We start from the raw sequence: 20,003 nt of genomic DNA, 5'->3' as shown, positions 1-20,003 counted from the left end.
ATAGCTCAGATGAGGAGCATCCACAGCAGACATCGACATCGCAACAGCTGTTATCTGGCAGGCCCGGAGCACTCCAAAGACAGGTTCCAAACATCAAAAGAGTTGCTGGACAGCTTGTCCAGAGGGTCAAAAGATCACAGCGTGCTAGGCCGCAAAATGTCTGCCAAAGTAGGAAGAGTGCAGTGTGGCACTTTTTTGACCAAAATCCTCATGATCAGGCCAAGGTTATCTGTAAGAAGTGCGCAAAGACCTTTAGCCGAGGGAAAAATCTGAAAAATTTGAATACCAGTTGCATGCTTAGACATTTAACCAGCATGCACTTGCAAGCGTGGACACAACACCAAACCTCAAGTGCCACATGTGCAACTGATCACAACGAAGGTAGTCAGCAATGCTACATTGTTTCACCCACTGTAAGCCCACCGGTTAGCACAGCAGCAAATGTTGAGGTGTCGTTGCAAGGCCACAGCAGTCATGGAATCCCACTGTTATATCAACGAAAGACTGATTCTAGGCCATCAGAAAGAACACCAACTCCATCACCATCATCAACCCTCTCTCAGTCCGCCCTGTCCACCGCTACTTCCACCATATGCAGCCCTCAAGTCCAGCACACCCTCCCAGACACTATGAGTAGGTCAAGAAAGTACTCAGTCTCTCATCCGCGTACACTGGGTTTGAACGCCCACATTGCCAAACTAATCTCGTTTGAGATCCGCGAACTCATGGCCTATGCAGTACCACGCTATGACCTACCCAGTCGCCACTTCTTCTCTCGCAAAGCCATCCCAGCCCTCCACCATCATGTGAAAGACCGCATTGTCCATGCACTCAAGCAGTCAGTGAGCAGAAAGGTGCACCTCACAACTGATGCATGGTCCAGTCGGCATGGCCAGGGCCGTTACGTGTCCATCACTGCGCACTGGGTTAATGTGGTGGATGCAGGGTCCACAGGGGACAGCGGTGGTGGCACAGTGCTGCCTAGCCCACGGTATAGGAAACAGTTGGCTGTAGGCGTTCGACCCTCCTCCTCCTCCTCCAGAAGCGAAAGCTTGTCCACAGAGCGCAGTCGTACGAGCACTCCATCTGCAGCTGCCACTGTTGCACACGATGTGTCCCCCTATCGAGCAGCTAGTGGAAAGCGTCAGCAGGCTGTGTTGCAGATGATGTGTTTGGGCGACAGACACACCGCCGAGGTGCTGGCCGAGTACTTGAAGCGACAAACTGAGTCATGGCTGGGCAGTGTACATCTTGAGGCAGGCAAGGTAGTTAGTGATAACGGCCGTAATTTTGTGGCAGCCATAGCCCTTTCAAAACTCAGCTATATACCTTGCTTGGCTCACACCTTGAACCTGGTGGTGCAGTGCTTCCTCAAAAATTATCCGGAGTTAACAGCCCTGCTCCAGAAGGTGCGAAGACTGTGCGTGCACATCCGCCGGTCTCCTGTACACTCCGTTCGTATGCAGAAGCTGCAGCAATTGCTCCACCTTCCCAACCACCGCCTCATTATCGACATTGCAACAAGGTGGAACTCCACCCTGCACATGGTGGAGCGGCTGTGCGAGCAGAGGCAGGCCATAATGCATTTGTGGGAGGATACACGGCCAGGCACTTTGAGAGCAGACATGGAGTTGACAGGTGTGCAGTGGTCGAAGCTGAAAGACCTCTGTAAAGTCCTTCAGTGTTTTGAGGAATGCACACGGCTGGTAAGCGCAGACGACGCCATCCTAAGCATGAGCATCCCACTTAGGCGTCTGCTCATGCAAACTTTGCCGCACCTTAAGGAGCAGGCGTCTGCAGCCAATGTTGATGAGGAGGAAGAGGAGGAGGGAATCCTTGATGACATTCAGCCATTGTCTGCTCAGGGACCTCTCCTGGACGAGGTGGAGGAAGAAGAGGAGGAGGAGGAGGATGATGGGGATGATTACTTAGGGGAGGAGGATGCATCTCGTGGGGCAAGTGAAAATGTTGGCGTGGCAAGGTCTGGTACAGGGTTTGTGCGTGACTGGAGGGATGTGGATTTGCCAGAAAGTGCTCCTCCACCCAGCACTCGCAGTGCATCATTGACACCGGGAACATTGGCCCACATGTCAGATTATGCCTTGCAGATCCTAAAAAGGGACCCACGCATTGCCAAAATGATGAACGATGACGACTACTGGTTGGCCAGCATCCTGGATCCACGCTATAAAAGCAAATTACAAAACATCATGCCACAGGAGAACCTTGACCTAATATTGGCTAATAAACAAGCAACTCTGGTAAATCGGTTGCTTGAGGCATTCCCAGCACACAGCAGCGGTGAAGGTTCTCACACGAGCCGTACGGGCCGGGGGCAGCTTGGCAGAGGTGTTCGTGGTGCACACAGCAGAAGTGGCGTTGGAGACAGGGGTTTCATGACAATATTGTGGACTGATTTTTCAAATACTGCTCACACAACTGGTAATACTGCATCGATGGAAAGTGACAGGAGACAGCAGTTGTCAACTATGGTTACAAACTACTTTTCCTCCCATATCGATGTTCTCCCACACAGGTCATTCCCCTTTGACTATTGGGCCGCTAAACTGGACACCTGGCCTGAATTGGCCCAATATGCCTTACAGGAGCTCGCTTGCCCAGCTGCAAGTGTGCTATCGGAAAGAGTATTCAGTGCAGCTGGATCAATCCTGACAGAAAAAAGGACCCGTCTGTCAACCCAAAATGTGGATTATCTAACCTTCATTAAAATGAACCACGCATGGGTTTCCAAGGATTTTGTCCCACCTTCCCCTGATGACACATAGGGTGACAGAAAAATGGCTTGCTTTGGTCCACCTCTTCCTAGGACTTGACCTATTTCACCTTTTGCATCAGCTGAATGTCCAACATCAACATATGCCACTTTCTAAAACTCCCTAAGTGTGCTGCCTCCCCCCCATGGCCGAGGTCACCACCTAGCGCACGACACCGTGCGAGTGCCTTTGCCCTGGACAGGTGGGTAGGCCGACTCTTGGATGCGGGCACTGGCACAGGGTCCCTCATAGTGCAATCAAGTGTCTCTGACGGTGGTGGTGCACACCCGCCGTCAGACACACCGCCGTACTATGAGGGGCCCAGTGCCAGTACCGACGCCCATGAGTGGGCCCCCCTTGCTTGGGCAGGGCCCCAGCATTTGCAATCTTTACCTCTCCCTGCTCCTCCGCTGTGTAATCTGGGCCGTCAAATCCATACTGTGCCTGACACCGTCTGAGCCTGCCTCCTGATGTACAGACATATATTTTGAATGTGTACGCTATCCATACATGTTATCCGGGGATACGGTACCCTTTCTAACCTTTGTGCAATCACGTGCAATCCATACTGGGCCTAACACCGTCTGAGGCTGCCTCCTGATGTACAGACATATATTTTGAATGTGTACGCTATCCATACATGTTATCCGGGGATACGGAACCCTTTCTAACCTTTGTGCAATCACGTGCAATCCATACTGGGCCTAACACCGTCTGAGCCTGCCTCCTGATGTATAGACATATATTTTGAATGTGTACGCTATCCATACATGTTATCCAGGGATACGGTACTCTTTCTAACCTTTGTGCAATCACGTGCAATCCATACTGGGCCTAACACCGTCTGAGCCTGCCTCCTGATGTATAGACATATATTTTGAATGTGTACGCTATCCATACATGTTATCTGGGGATACGGTACCCTTTCTAACCTTTGTGCAATCACGTGCAATCCATACTGGGCCTAACACCGTCTGAGCCTGCCTCCTGATGTATAGACATATATTTTGAATGTGTACGCTATCCATACATGTTATCCGGGGATACGGTACCCTTTCTAACCTTTGTGCAATCACGTGCAATCCATACTGGGCCTAACACCATCTGAGCCTGCCTCCTGATGTATAGACATATATTTTGAATGTGTACTCTATCCATACATGTTATCCAGGGATACGGTACCCTTTCTAACCTTTGTGCAATCACGTGCAATTCATACTGTGCCTTACACCGTCTGAGCCTGCCTCCTGATGTACAGACATATATTTTGAATGTGTACGCTATCCATACATGTTATCCGGGTATACGGTACCCTTTCTAACCTTTGTGCAATCACGTGCAATCCATACTGGGCCTAACACCGTCTGAGCCTGCTTCCTGATGTATAGACATATATTTTGAATGTGTACGCTATCCATACATGTTATCCGGGGATACGGTACCCTTTCTAACCTTTGTGCAATCACGTGCAATCCATACTGGGCCTAACACCGTCTGAGCCTGCCTCCTGATGTACAGACATATATTTTGAATGTGTACGCTATCCATACATGTTATCCGGGGATATGGTACCCTTTCTAACCTTTGTGCAATCACGTGCAATCCATACTGGGCCTAAAACCGTCTGAGCCTGCCTCCTGATGTACAGACGTATATTTTGAATGTGTACGCTATCCATACATGTTATCCAGGGATACGGTACCCTTTCTAACCTTTGTGCAATCACGTGCAATCCATACTGGGCCTAAAACCGTCTGAGCCTGCCTCCTGATGTACAGACGTATATTTTGAATGTGTACGCTATCCATACATGTTATCCAGGGATACGGTACCCTTTCTAACCTTTGTGCAATCACGTGCAATCCATACTGGGCCTAACACCGTCTGAGCCTGCCTCCTGATGTACAGACATATATTTTGAATGTGTACGCTATCCATACATGTTATCCCGGGATACGGTACCCTTTCTAACCTTTGTGCAATCACGTGCAATCCATACTGGGCCTAACACCATCTGAGCCTGCCTCCTGATGTACAGACATATATTTTGAATGTGTACGCTATCCATACATGTTATCCGGGGATACTGTACCCTTTCTAACCTTTGTGCAATCACGTGCAATCCATACTGGGCCTAACACCATCTGAGCCTGCCTCCTGATGTATAGACATATATTTTGAATGTGTACGCTATCCATACATGTTATCCGGGGATACGGTACCCCTTCTAACCTTTGTGCAATCACGTGCAATCCATACTGGGCCTAACACCGTCTGAGCCTGCCTCCTGATGTATAGACATATATTTTGAATGTGTACGCTATCCATACATGTTATCCGGGGATACGGTACCCTTTCTAACCTTTGTGCAATCACGTGCAATCCATACTGGGTGTGAGAACGGCTGGCGAGCTGTTAAGCAAGCTACAGCACCTGTGGTTTGCACATGTAAGTTTTTCATTTTTTCAGGAATGACGGTTAGGCCTAATTCCGGAACTGCGGTTGACCTGCACTTACTGGGAAATCATTGTTCGCGGGTAATAATTGTCATCAGTGATCCCCATCACTAACGCTGTTCAGCGGGTTATCTGCACCTGTAAGCGACAAACGCTGGCCTTTTCAGTGTAGCGCACATGCTGCCACGGACATGTAATGGCATGACACACCAGTTATTGGCCAATCTCATGTGCCAGAGCCTCACGTGTCCCTCTAGGGACCGCGGGGCATGACGGAGTCTCGTTCGTTAACGGAATTAAGCTTGCAATGTGTGCATCTGTTCTGTAGCTGGCATGGTTGAGGTTTCCCAGGTGGAGTCGAATTTAACCGTAGGCTCCACTCCTGGTGGTGCCCTTGTGGACATTCCTTTAAGGTTCAGCTTTGCAACCATACTGCCCACGTAAAACAAACACTTTGCCTTCATGAACGCTGTTTGGAGGGTCATGACTCGTGGGAATAACGCCGCCCAATCAGTTAACCTGCTAGAGAGATTGTTCGTTGCTCCCAAGCATGACATCACACTCCCTAGGAAGAAGGTAATGCCACTGTGGCGACCGTACTCCTGGGGGCGACACAAGTGCACTGATGCCCAGCCACTGCTCGATGAATCTGCTGGTACATTGACCCAGACCACTACATTCCCCTCGCACGCTACTCGGCCTGAATCTGACCCTGATGAAACTCAGGTTACCCTTCCCATATACAGTTCCATCTTACACGGTGACAAAGAGGAAGCTGCAGATGAAAGTGCAGGTTCGGCCCACCCGCCATTAGACACACCACCGTACTATCAGGGGCCCTGTCCCAGTGCCATCGCCAACGAGTGGGCCCCCCCCTGCTTGCTCAGGATCACAGCACTTGCAAAGTTGAAATACTGTGCAGTGAGATGGAAGATGGGGACGACGAGGAGTCCAGACAAGTACAGGGATTCCCTAGCGAGGAGACTTATTTGATTTGATTATATGGGACTAGAGTTGAGCGACTTTTGCTTTTTTAGGGTCGCGTTTCGTTTCGTGAAACCCGACTTTTCCAAAAGTCGGGTCGAGCAAGATCGTCCGATTATAGGGAAAAGTCGGGGTCGTCCCGAAACACGAAACCCAATGTAAGTCAATGGGGAATAAAAGTCGGCAGTGAGAGGAGGACAGGAAACACACCTACAGTGCCCATTTGAATGCCAAAAGCATCAATTCTTCTTACTTAAGCTTGTCAACCTTAATTAACTACATAATACAAGTTATGCACTGAAAAATGGGGGTTATTTGGCTAAATTTGTGGGGGGGGAGGGCTGGCTGCAGGTTTTCATGTGCCCTGGGCGAAAGAGCGCCCCTTTAACACATACCACAACTCATCATGCTCCGATACGGCAGAGAAATAGCGGTATAGTACAATGAAAAATACCTCACGTTTTACATCTCATGACGAGGCCCATCTATTTCTCCATACAAAATCATTGGTCCCATATAATGTTTGAAACAGTATATGATGAGCTCCACATAATGCTACAGTATATGTTGGTCCCCATGGATGAAGCTCCACTGTCTTATGGGCCCAAATAATGCTCCAAACATAATGGGCCCCATTTCTACTGCTCTAGTGTATAATGGGCCCTGTAAATGCTGCTCCAGTGTCTGATGTCCACCTTTGGAATGTTCCAGTGTATGGTGGGCCCCATCTATCATTCTCCAGAGTATAGTGCTCCCCAAAAATTGCTGTCCCAACATAGAAAACAATCAAATAAGTCTCCTCGCTAGGGAATCCCTGTACTTGTCTGGACAGGTGCTGTAGCATGCTTAACAGATCGCCAGCCGTTCTCACGCCCAGTATGGATTGCACGTGATTGCACAAAGGTTAGAAAGGGTACCGTATCCCTGGATAACATGTATGGATAGCGTACACATTCAAAATATATGTCTATACAGCATGAGGCAGGCTCAGACGGTGTTAGGCCCAGTATGGATTGCACGTCATTGCACAAAGGTTAGAAAGGGTACCGTATCCCCGGATAACATGTATGGATAGCGTACACATTCAAAATATATGTCTATACAGCATGAGGCAGGCTCAGACGGTGTTAGGCCCAGTATGGATTGCACGTCATTGCACAAAGGTTAGAAGGGGTACCGTATCCCCGGATAACATGTATGGATAGCGTACACATTCAAAATATATGTCTATACAGCATGAGGCAGGCTCAGACGGTGTTAGGCCCAGTATGGATTGCACGTCATTGCACAAAGGTTAGAAAGGGTACCATATCCCCGGATAACATGTATGGATAGCGTACACATTCAAAATATATGTCTATACAGCATGAGGCAGGCTCAGACGGTGTTAGGCCCAGTATGGATTGCACGTCATTGCACAAAGGTTAGAAGGGGTACCGTATCCCCGGATAACATGTATGGATAGCGTACACATTCAAAATATATGTCTATACAGCATGAGGCAGGCTCAGACGGTGTTAGGCCCAGTATGGATTGCACGTCATTGCACAAAGGTTAGAAAGGGTACCGTATCCCCGGATAACATGTATGGATAGCGTACACATTCAAAATATATGTCTATACATCAGGAGGCAGGCTCAGACGGTGTTAGGCCCAGTATGGATTGCACGTCATTGCACAAAGGTTAGAAGGGGTACCGTATCCCCGGATAACATGTATGGATAGCGTACACATTCAAAATATATGTCTATACAGCATGAGGCAGGCTCAGACGGTGTTAGGCCCAGTATGGATTGCACGTCATTGCACAAAGGTTAGAAAGGGTACCGTATCCCCGAATAACATGTATGGATAGCGTACACATTCAAAATATATGTCTATACAGCATGAGGCAGGCTCAGACGGTGTTAGGCCCAGTATGGATTGCACGTCATTGCACAAAGGTTAGAAGGGGTACCGTATCCCCGGATAACATGTATGGATAGCGTACACATTCAAAATATATGTCTATACAGCATGAAGCAAGCTCAGACGGTGTTAGGCCCAGTATGGATTGCACGTCATTGCACAAAGGTTAGAAGGGGTACCGTATCCCCGGATAACATGTATGGATAGCGTACACATTCAAAATATATGTCTATACAGCATGAGGCAGGCTCAGACGGTGTTAGGCCCAGTATGGATTGCACGTCATTGCACAAAGGTTAGAAGGGGTACCGTATCCCCGGATAACATGTATGAATAGCGTACACATTCAAAATATATGTCTATACAGCATGAGGCAGGCTCAGACGGTGTTAGGCCCAGTATGGATTGCACGTCATTGCACAAAGGTTAGAAAGGGTACCGTATCCCCGGATAACATGTATGGATAGCGTACACATTCAAAATATATGTCTATACAGCATGAGGCAGGCTCAGACGGTGTTAGGCCCAGTATGGATTGCACGTCATTGCACAAAGGTTAGAAGGGGTACCGTATCCCCGGATAACATGTATGGATAGCGTACACATTCAAAATATATGTCTATACAGCATGAGGCAGGCTCAGACAGTGTTAGGCCCAGTATGGATTGCACGTCATTGCACAAAGGTTAGAAGGGGTACCGTATCCCCGGATAACATGTATGGATAGCGTACACATTCAAAATATATGTCTATACAGCATGAGGCAGGCTCAGACGGTGTTAGGCCCAGTATGGATTGCACGTCATGGTACCGTATCCCCGGATAACATGTATGGATAGCGTACACATTCAAAATATATGTCTATACAGCATGAGGCAGGCTCAGACGGTGTTAGGCCCAGTATGGATTGCACGTCATTGCACAAAGGTTAGAAAGGGTACCGTATCCCTGGATAACATGTATGGATAGCGTACACATTCAAAATATATGTCTCAGGAGGCAGGCTCAGACGGTGTCAGGCACAGTATGGATTTGACGGCCCAGATTACACAGCGGAGGAGCAGGGAGAGGTAAAGATTGCAAATGCTGGGGCCCTGGCCAAGCAAGGGGGGCCCACTCGTGGGCGTCGGTACTGGCACTGGGCCCCTCATAGTACAGCGGTGTGTCTGACGGCGGGTGTGCACCACCACCGTCAGAGACACTTGATTGCACTATGAGGGACCCTGTGCCAGTGCCCGCGCCCAAGAGTCGGCCTACTCACCTGTCCAGGGCAACGGCACTCGCACGGTGTCGTGCACTAGGTGGTGACCCCGGCCATGGGGGGGGAGGCAGCACAGTTAGGGAGTTTTAGAAAGTGGCATATGTTGATGTTGGACATTCAACTGATGCAAAAGGCGAAATAGGTGAAGTACCAGGAAGAGGTGGACCAAAGCAAGCCATTTTTCTGTCACCCTATGTGTCATCAGGGGAAGGTGGGACAAAATCCTTGGAAACCCATGCGTGGTTCATTTTAATGAAGGTTAGATCATCCACATTTTGGGTTGACAGACGGGTCCTTTTTTCTGTCAGGATTGATCCAGCTGCACTGAATACTCTTTCCGATAGCACACTTGCAGCTGGGCAAGCGAGCTCCTGTAAGGCATATTGGGCCAATTCAGGCCAGGTGTCCAGTTTAGCGGCCCAATAGTCAAAGGGGAATGACCTGTGTGGGAGAACATCGATATGGGAGGAAAAGTAGTTTGTAACCATAGTTGACAACTGCTGTCTCCTGTCACTTTCCATCGATGCAGTATTACCAGTTGTGTGAGCGGTATTTGAAAAATCAGTCCACAACATTGTCATGAAACCCCTGTCTCCAAAGCCACTTCTGCTGTGTGCACCACAATCTTTACTCCTGATTCTGGTATTGGTAATCAATTTTCTGATATATCATCCTTAAGTTCAAACAATGTTGATTTGTTGCCACTTGCTGCTCCTGTTAGAGATCAGATTTTGTTTGACATGTCTAGTTTGGAGAACACAAATCAACATACAGCAGTACAATGTGACACAAATGTACAGATATCTAACCCCACTTTTTATCCCCTGATATCTAGAGTGCCCATTATGGATACTTTCTAGAGGGCAATAGAACGTGATGTTAAATCTCTGTTGGATTCAGATGTGCAGTCTTGTATGAATTTATCTGCAATTGAGCAGCATGCGCTTCATTTACTAAGTAAGAACCAACATATAGTAGTCCGCCAATCAGACAAAGGGGGGTCAGTGGTGATTCTAGACTCACTACTATACCGCAATGAAATTTTATCCATGTTATCTGATATTATTACATATCATCCTCTCAACAATGATCCTACAAGCTGTATTCAGCAGGGTTTATCTGTGATTTTGCAGGAGGGTCTTGCTTTGGGAGTATTGGACAAGCGCATGGCTGATTTTTTATATGTGGATAAACCAGTGTGTCCTGTATTTCACACCTTACCCAAAATTCATAAAGGCGTGTTTCCTCCACCTTTCAGGCCCATAGTGGCCGGTATTGGAGGGGTTAATGAAAAACTCTCCGAGTGGATAGACAGAAAATTACAACCTTTGGTGTTGAAAACACCAGGTCACATTAGAGGCACCAAACAGCTTCTGCAGGCACTTCAGGAGGTTGCATGGGGGCCTCACCACACATGGATAACATGTGATGTTGTTGCTCTATATTCATGTATACCTCATGATTTGGCATTATCTGCTGTTTCCACCATTTTGACTGAAGAAAGTAATTTCAGTTCTGATCTTAAAAAATTTATCATTATGGCGTTACAACATCTTTTGAACACCAATTTTTTCAAATTTGACACTAAGTACTATCTTCAGGTGTGTGGCTGCCCGATGGGGTCAAAATTCTCTCCTACTCTGGCCAACTTATATATGTCCTTTTGGGAGAACAAATATATATATACTATGGATAATCCCTATTTAGACAATGTATTGTGGTGGGGGAGATACATTGATGACGTGATCCTATTGTGGTTTGATCGTTGTGATGTATCTCCCTCTCCTGGCATGCTTAAGTTTTTTGAGTATATTGGGACTAATTCTTTGAATATTAAATTCACCCACGAAATACATGGCATTTGTGCCACATATCTGGATGTTAAAATTATGGGAGATGTCAAAACGGGGAATATATATACTTCCCTATATAGAAAAGATACCAGTGGTAATGCCATATTGCATGCGGATAGTTGTCACCCGCCACATGTGATACGAAATTTACCGTTGGGTGAATTAATCCGTGCCAAAAGATCATGCTCTAATGACGCTCTTTATGAATCCGAGCGTCGTAAAATTTGCACCAGGCTATCAAAAAGGGGTTATAAGAACTGGATGTTAAACAGGGCTATTAAGAAAGTGGATAACAAAACTAGGAGTAGTTTATTGCAGAATGACATGGTACACACTAATCAAAATAAAAATATTCCCACTTTTTCTACCGCTTTCAGTTCAGATTACAAGGGTGTTATTAAAATCATAAATAAACATCTTCCCTTACTGCATCAAGATCCAGTCTTATCGCAGATATTGGCTGGTGGACATAGGTGTGTTCCAAAGAGAGCTAAAAATTTGAGTCATTTTTTGTCCCCCTCATTGTATTTGTCTGATTGCACTAAACCTACGTGGTTAAATTACCTGGGCAATTATAAGTGTGGTGAAAAATTGTGTGGTTTGTGCCGCTATATGGATATTACAGATAGATTTGTTAATTTTAGTACACAACAAACCTACAAAATTAAAACCTACATGAATTGTAACACCACACTCTTAGTGTATATGGCAGAGTGCACATTGTGCAGTTTATATTACATTGGCTGTACCACACGCAGCCTGAAGAGGAGACTAAGTGAGCACATCACCGCTTCTAATCCAGAGTCTATGTCCAGTCGTAGGAATGTGTCTGGCTTGTCCAAACATTTCCTTGAAATACACAAGGGTAATTTATGCAGTCTTAAAGTTAAGGGAAAAGAACGGGTATTGAAACCCCCCAGAGGGGGTGACTGGGAACATTTACTACACTGTCGGGAAGCCTTCTGGATACTTGCGCTTGATGCACGATATCCGCAAGGTCTAAATTATAGAAATGATCTTATGTATTTCTATTGAGTGCTGAGATTTTTGCTGTTTTTTATTTTTTTTTTTTTTGTTTGTCATTTGACAGTTGCTATGTATTTATGCATTTATACGTGTGTATTGCACATGTTTTTATTTATTCTATGTCTTGTCCATTGTTGTATTCGTCTTTTCCTTTTTTTTTTTCTTTCTACTTGCAAGGGAGTGACTCCACCAGTGATTTGAGGGCTTAGTTGTCTGCCTCTTTGATTATACACATGTGTGGAGTCCCTCTGCTGATTAGGAATGTTTATAATCATTTTGTGAACTGTTTTGTTTCATGTCTCTGAGGAAGAACCTGGTGTAAGGTTCGAAACGCGTCAGGCGTGGGGGGTCTGTTTTCCCCTTTATGGTTTTATCATGAAATTATGTGAATTAAACTTATCGTGGATTTTATTAAGTCTCCAGTGCCGGATCTTCCTTCTCTCTTCACATGGTGGAGCGGCTGTGCGAGCAGAGGCAGGCCATAATGCATTTGTGGGAGGATACACGGCCAGGCACTTTGAGAGCAGACATGGAGTTGACAGGTGTGCAGTGGTCGAAGCTGAAAGACCTATGTAAAGTCCTTCAGTGTTTTGAGGAATGCACACGGCTGGTAAGCGCAGACGACGCCATCCTAAGCATGAGCATCCCACTTATGCGTCTGCTCATGCAAACTTTGACGCACCTTAAGGAGCAGGCGTCTGCAGCCAATGTTGATGAGGAGGAAGAGGAGGAGGGAATCCTTGATGACATTCAGCCATTGTCTGCTCAGGGACCTCTCCTGGACGAGGTGGAGGAAGAAGAGGAGGAGGAGGAGGATGATGGGGATGATTACTTAGGGGAGGAGGATGCATCTCGTGGGGCAAGTGAAAATGTTGGCGTGGCAAGGTCTGGTACAGGGTTTGTGCGTGACTGGAGGGATGTGGATTTGCCAGAAAGTGCTCCTCCACCCAGCACTCGCAGTGCATCATTGACACCGGGAACATTGGCCCACATGTCAGATTATGCCTTGCAGATCCTAAAAAGGGACCCACGCATTGCCAAAATGATGAACGATGACGACTACTGGTTGGCCAGCATCCTGGATCCACGCTATAAAGGCAAATTACAAAACATCATGCCACAGGAGAACCTTGACCTAATATTGGCTAATAAACAAGCAACTCTGGTAAATCGGTTGCTTGAGGCATTCCCAGCACACAGCAGCGGTGATGGTTCTCACACGAGCCGTACGGGCCGGGGGCAGCTTGGCAGAGGTGTTCGTGGTGCACACAGCAGAAGTGGCGTTGGAGACAGGGGTTTCATGACAATATTGTGGACTGATTTTTCAAATACTGCTCACACAACTGGTAATACTGCATCGATGGAAAGTGACAGGAGACAGCAGTTGTCAACTATGGTTACAAACTACTTTTCCTCCCATATCGATGTTCTCCCACACAGGTCATTCCCCTTTGACTATTGGGCCGCTAAACTGGACACCTGGCCTGAATTGGCCCAATATGCCTTACAGGAGCTCGCTTGCCCAGCTGCAAGTGTGCTATCGGAAAGAGTATTCAGTGCAGCTGGATCAATCCTGACAGAAAAAAGGACCCGTCTGTCAACCCAAAATGTGGATGATTTAACCTTCATTAAAATGAACCACGCGTGGGTTTCCAAGGATTTTGACCCACCTTCCCCTGATGACACATAGGGTGACAGAAAAATGGCTTGCTTTGGTCCACCTCTTCCTGGGACTTGACCTATTTCACCTTTTGCATCAGCTGAATGTCCAACATCAAGATATGCCACTTTCTAAAACTCCCTAACTGTGCTGCCTCCCCCCCATGGCCGAGGTCACCACCTAGCGCACGACACCGTGCGAGTGCCGTTGCCCTGGACAGGTGGGTAGGCCGACTCTTGGGTGCGGGCACTGGCACAGGGTCCCTCATAGTGCAATCAAGTGTCTCTGACGGTGGTGATGCACACCCGCCGTCAGACACACCGCCGTACTATGAGGGGCCCAGTGCCAGTACCGACGCCCACGAGTGGGCCCCCCTTGCTTGGGCAGGGCCCCAGCATTTGCAATCTTTACCTCTCCCTGCTCCTCCGCTGTGTAATCTGGGCCGTCAAATCCATACTGTGCCTGACACCGTCTGAGCCTGCCTCCTGATGTACAGACATATATTTTGAATGTGTACGCTATCCATACATGTTATCCGGGGATACGGTACCCTTTCTAACCTTTGTGCAATCACGTGCAATCCATACTGGGCCTAACACCGTCTGAGCCTGCCTCCTGATGTACAGACATATATTTTGAATGTGTACGCTATCCATACATGTTATCCGGGGATACGGTACCCTTTCTAACCTTTGTGCAATCACGTGCAATCCATACTGGGCCTAACACCGTCTGAGCCTGCCTCCTGATGTACAGACATATATTTTGAATGTGTACGCTATCCATACATGTTATCCGGGGATACGGAACCCTTTCTAACCTTTGTGCAATCACGTGCAATCCATACTGGGCCTAACACCGTCTGAGCCTGCCTCCTGATGTATAGACATATATTTTGAATGTGTACGCTATACATACATGTTATCCAGGGATACGGTACCCTTTCTAACCTTTGTGCAATCACGTGCAATCCATACTGGGCCTAACACCGTCTGAGCCTGCCTCCTGATGTATAGACATATATTTTGAATGTGTACGCTATCCATACATGTTATCCGGGGATACGGTACCCTTTCTAACCTTTGTGCAATCACGTGCAATCCATACTGGGCCTAACACCGTCTGAGCCTGCCTCCTGATGTATAGACATATATTTTGAATGTGTACGCTATCCATAGATGTTATCCAGGGATACGGTACCCTTTCTAACCTTTGTGCAATCACGTGCAATCCATACTGGGCCTAACACCGTCTGAGCCTGCCTCCTGATGTATAGACATATATTTTGAATGTGTACGCTATCCATACATGTTATCCGGGGATACGGTACCCTTTCTAACCTTTGTGCAATCACGTGCAATCCATACTGGGCCTAACACCATCTGAGCCTGCCTCCTGATGTATAGACATATATTTTGAATGTGTACGCTATCCATACATGTTATCCGGGGATACGGTACCCTTTCTAACCTTTGTGCAATCACGTGCAATCCATACCGGGCCTAACACCATCTGAGCCTGCCTCCTGATGTATAGACATATATTTTGAATGTGTACGCTATCCATACATGTTATCCAGGGATACGGTACCCTTTCTAACCTTTGTGCAATCACTTGCAATCCATACTGTGCCTGACACCATCTGAGCCTGCCTCCTGATGTACAGACATATATTTTGAATGTGTACGCTATCCATACATGTTATCCGGGGATACAGTACCCTTTCTAACCTTTGTGCAATCACGTGCAATCCATACTGGGCCTAACACCGTCTGAGCCTGCCTCCTGATGTATAGACATATATTTTGAATGTGTACGCTATCCATACATGTTATCCGGGGATACGGTACCCTTTCTAACCTTTGTGCAATCACGTGCAATCCATACTGGGCCTAACACCGTCTGAGCCTGCCTCCTGAAGTACAGACATATATTTTGAATGTGTACGCTATCCATACATGTTATCCTGGGATACGGTACCCTTTCTAACCTTTGTGCAATCACGTGCAATCCATACTGGGCCTAAAACCGTCTGAGCCTGCCTCCTGATGTACAGACATATATTTTGAATGTGTACGCTATCCATACATGTTATCCAGGTATACGGTACCCTTTCTAACCTTTGTGCAATCACGTGCAATCCATACTGGGCCTAACACCGTCTGAGCCTGCCTCCTGATGTACAGACATATATTTTGAATGTGTACGCTATCCATACATGTTATCCGGGGATACGGTACCCTTTCTAACCTTTGTGCAATCACGTGCAATCCATACTGGGCCTAACACCGTCTGAGCCTGCCTCCTGATGTACAGACATATATTTTGAATGTGTACGCTATCCATACATGTTATCCGGGGATACGGTACCCTTTCTAACCTTTGTGCAATCACGTGCAATCCATACTGGGCCTAACACCGTCTGAGCCTGCCTCCTGATGTATAGACATATATTTTGAATGTGTACGCTATCCATACATGTTATCCGGGGATACGGTACCCTTTCTAACCTTTGTGCAATCACGTGCAATCCATACTGGGCCTAACACCGTCTGAGCCTGCCTCCTGATGTATAGACATATATTTTGAATGTGTACGCTATCCATACATGTTATCCGGGGATACGGTACCCTTTCTAACCTTTGTGCAATCACGTGCAATCCATACTGGGCGTGAGAACGGCTGGCGAGCTGTTAAGCAAGCTACAGCACCTGTGGTTTGCACACGTAAGTTTTTCATTTTTTCAGGAATGACGGTTAGGCCTAATTCCGGAACTGCGGTTGACCTGCACTTACTGGGAAATCATTGTTCGCGGGTAATAATTGTCATCAGTGATCCCCATCACTAGCGTTGTTCAGCGGGTTATCTGCACCTGTAAGCGACAAACGCTGGCCTTTTCAGTGTAGCGCACATGCAGCCACGGACATGTAATGGCATGACACACCAGTTATTGGCCAATCTCATGTGCCAGAGCCTCACGTGTCCCTCTAGTAAGCCGGACTCGGACCGCGGGGCATGACGGAGTCTCGTTCGTTAACGGAATTAAGCTTGCAATGTGTGCATCTGTTCTGTAGCTGGCATGGTTGAGGTTTCCCAGGTGGAGTCGAATTTAACCGTAGGCTCCACTCCTGGTGGTGCCCTTGTGGACATTCCTTTAAGGTTCAGCTTTGCAACCATACTGCCCACGTAAAACAAACACTTTGCCTTCATGAACGCTGTTTGGAGGGTCATGACTCGTGGGAATAACGCCGCCCAATCAGTTAACCTGCTAGAGAGATCGTTCGTTGCTCCCAAGCATGACATCACACTCCCTAGGAAGAAGGTAATGCCACTGTGGCGACCGTACTCCTGGGGGCGACACAAGTGCACTGATGCCCAGCCACTGCTCGATGAATCTGCTGGTACATTGACCCAGACCACTACATTCCCCTCGCACGCTACTCGGCCTGAATCTGACCCTGATGAAACTCAGGTTACCCTTCCCATATACTGTTCCATCTTACACGGTGACAAAGAGGAAGCTGCAGATGAAAGTGCAGGTTCGGCCCACCCGCCATCAGACACACCACCGTACTATCAGGGGCCCTGTCCCAGTGCCGTCGCCAACGAGTGGGCCCCCCCCTGCTTGCTCAGGATCACAGCACTTGTAAAGTTGAAATACTGTGCAGTGAGATGGAAGATGGGGACGACGAGGAGTCCAGACAAGTACAGGGATTCCCTAGCGAGGAGACTTATTTGATTGTTTTCAATGTTGGGACAGCAATTTTTGGGGAGCACTATACTCTGGAGAATGATAGATGGGGCCCACCATACACTGGAACATTCCAAAGGTGGACATCAGACACTGGAGCAGCATTTACAGGGCCCATTATACACTAGAGCATTAGAAATGGGGCCCATTATGTTTGGATCATTATTTGGGCCCATAAGACAGTGGAGCTTCATCCATGGGGACCAACATATACTGTAGCATTATGTGGAGCTCATCATATACTGTTTCAAACATTATATGGGACCAATGATTCTGTATGGAGAAATAGATGGGCCTCGTCATGAGATGTAAAAAGTGAAGTATTTTTCATTGTACTATACCGCTATTTCTCTGCCGTATCGGAGCATGATGAGTTGTGGTATGTGTTAAAGGGGCGCTCTTTGGCCCAGGGGACGTGAAAACCTGGAGCCAGCCCTACCCCCCCACAACTTTAGCCAAATAACCCCCATTTTTCAGTGCGTAACTTGTATTATGAAGTTAATTAAGGTTGACAAGCTTAAGTAAGAAGAATTGATGCTTTTGGCTTTCAAATGGGCACTGTAGGTGTGTTTCCTGTCCTCCTCTCACTGCCGACTTTTATTCCCCATTGACTTACATTGGGTTTCGTGTTTCGGGACGACCCCGACTTTTCCCTATAATCGGACGATCTTGCTCGACCCGACTTTTGGAAAAGTCGGGTTTCACGAAACGAAACGCGACCCTAAAAAACCAAAAGTCGCTCAACTCTATGTATAAATAATTCCACCAGGGAAATATTTTGTTTTTACTCCAAATCTAATATTCCTCTTTTTTTGGTTAATTTTCCCTTTTGTTTTTCCGTTTATTACCTAATAAATGTCTAGATTGAAGAAGGCATAGGACATGTAGAACTACAACGAAGAGACCTAGTGAAATCTTTCAAAAATCCTGAGGATTTGCTGCAGTATAAACTCTACGTTTCGGTGACTGTCATCACTGATGAAGGTTAGGAAATTGATTAATAAGGCATGACATAATCAAATAATCTAAGAAAAAAAATTGGTGCACTAAATGATTTTTACAAGGCTTCTTGCATGTAAAAACTGGATAGAAGGATGAGATCTTTTACGTCAATTGAAATGTTTAGAAATGTATTTATTAGAGTACTGGTAGCCTGCGTATAAAACCCTCACATCATGCAGCGCACGAATTCACAAGTCTGTACTCACATTGCGCAACTGCAGACTTGGACCCTGTGGCTGGACAATCCCTTTAAGTGGAAATCTATCCCAGGAGAATATAGCTACTGTGGCATGCAAAACTGAACACCATATAGAAGAAGAAAATTTGCTTAGGAAATCTCATTTCATCTCCTGGCCAGAATGGAGAGTGGTTACAATGTGCATCTCTTGCTCTGGAAGACCTGTCTTGTCCTGCATTACATAACCAGCCCATTGATGAAAGAGGAAAACTTACAGTTTTTTTAAATCCCTGCAGCCTCTCATATAACTGTTTAGAGCCTTAAAGAAGCACTTCCATCATTGTTGCCCTCTTATTTTGCAGTCATTATATTACACAACACTGCGTACTTACAATTGCTCATTTTGCCTTTCTACCCAGATAATTCTTCTCTTTTCTCTGCCCTATGTAGAAACAGGAAATCTCTATTCCCTGCATTCAGCATTAACTTCTTCAATTCCTGTCCCAGCTTCTCCTTCCTCACCCTGCCAGGGAATTTTGCAGTGACTCATGACTCATAGAGAGGAGATTGACTTCCTGTTTCTACATATAGCTTAGAAGCATTCAACTAGTGTGACGACTCTACCCATCAGAAGGTCTTAGGAATGCAGTGAGTGACAACTCTGTGGTCCTATAAGGTGCAAGGACGTGCTGGACTGTCAGTTATGTGAGTGACAGCCCAGCTTCCCAAACAGTTGCAAGGGTGTGCTGTGCTGCAAAAATTATGAGTGACATCGAGTTGCCCAGTGATAGGGGCTGTTGGGTGGTCAGTATGTTGAGTGACCACCCAGCCGTCCATTTAGAGCAGGTTTGCTCCAGGTGTCTCACATTAAAGTAACTGGCTATTTAGCTAGCTGGAGATGGATAACTATTGCCAGTCATAGTTTCAGCTTGGTGGTGTGTGTGACTTGTTTCCCAATGCTCTGTTATTCTGATAATTTCCGACCCGACCTTGCCTTTCACCATCTGTTTGCCTTGCCCCTTTGTCTCAGTCAGTTGACTTCCCGGTATTCTGACCTCGGACTGTGACTTGATTACCCATTTGCCTTGCCCTTCTGCTTATGATGAACTCTCTAGATATTTGACCATGGACTTCTTGACTTCCCTGCTGC

At 46.8% G+C, this 20,003-nt stretch overlaps 1 protein-coding gene across 1 annotated transcript in view; it reads left to right on the top strand.

Moving 5' to 3' along the window:
• The window catches only part of LOC141075418 (venom factor-like), a 397,441-nt gene that overhangs the window by 165,685 nt on the left and 211,753 nt on the right, over nt 1–20,003 (top strand). Inside the window, exon 9 of the mRNA XM_073562451.1 lies at nt 18,537–18,657. Coding sequence (XP_073418552.1) covers nt 18,537–18,657 — 121 coding nt within the window. The remainder of the gene's footprint in view (nt 1–18,536; nt 18,658–20,003) is intronic.

The sequence above is a fragment of the Dendrobates tinctorius genome, unplaced genomic scaffold (genome assembly GCF_039654945.1).
Source record: "Dendrobates tinctorius isolate UK_male_01 unplaced genomic scaffold, ASM3965494v1 ptg000351l, whole genome shotgun sequence".
Lineage (NCBI taxonomy): Eukaryota > Metazoa > Chordata > Amphibia > Anura > Dendrobatidae > Dendrobates > Dendrobates tinctorius.
The sequence above is the reverse complement of the archived record's forward strand: the minus strand, read 5'-3'. Positions and strand labels throughout refer to the sequence as shown.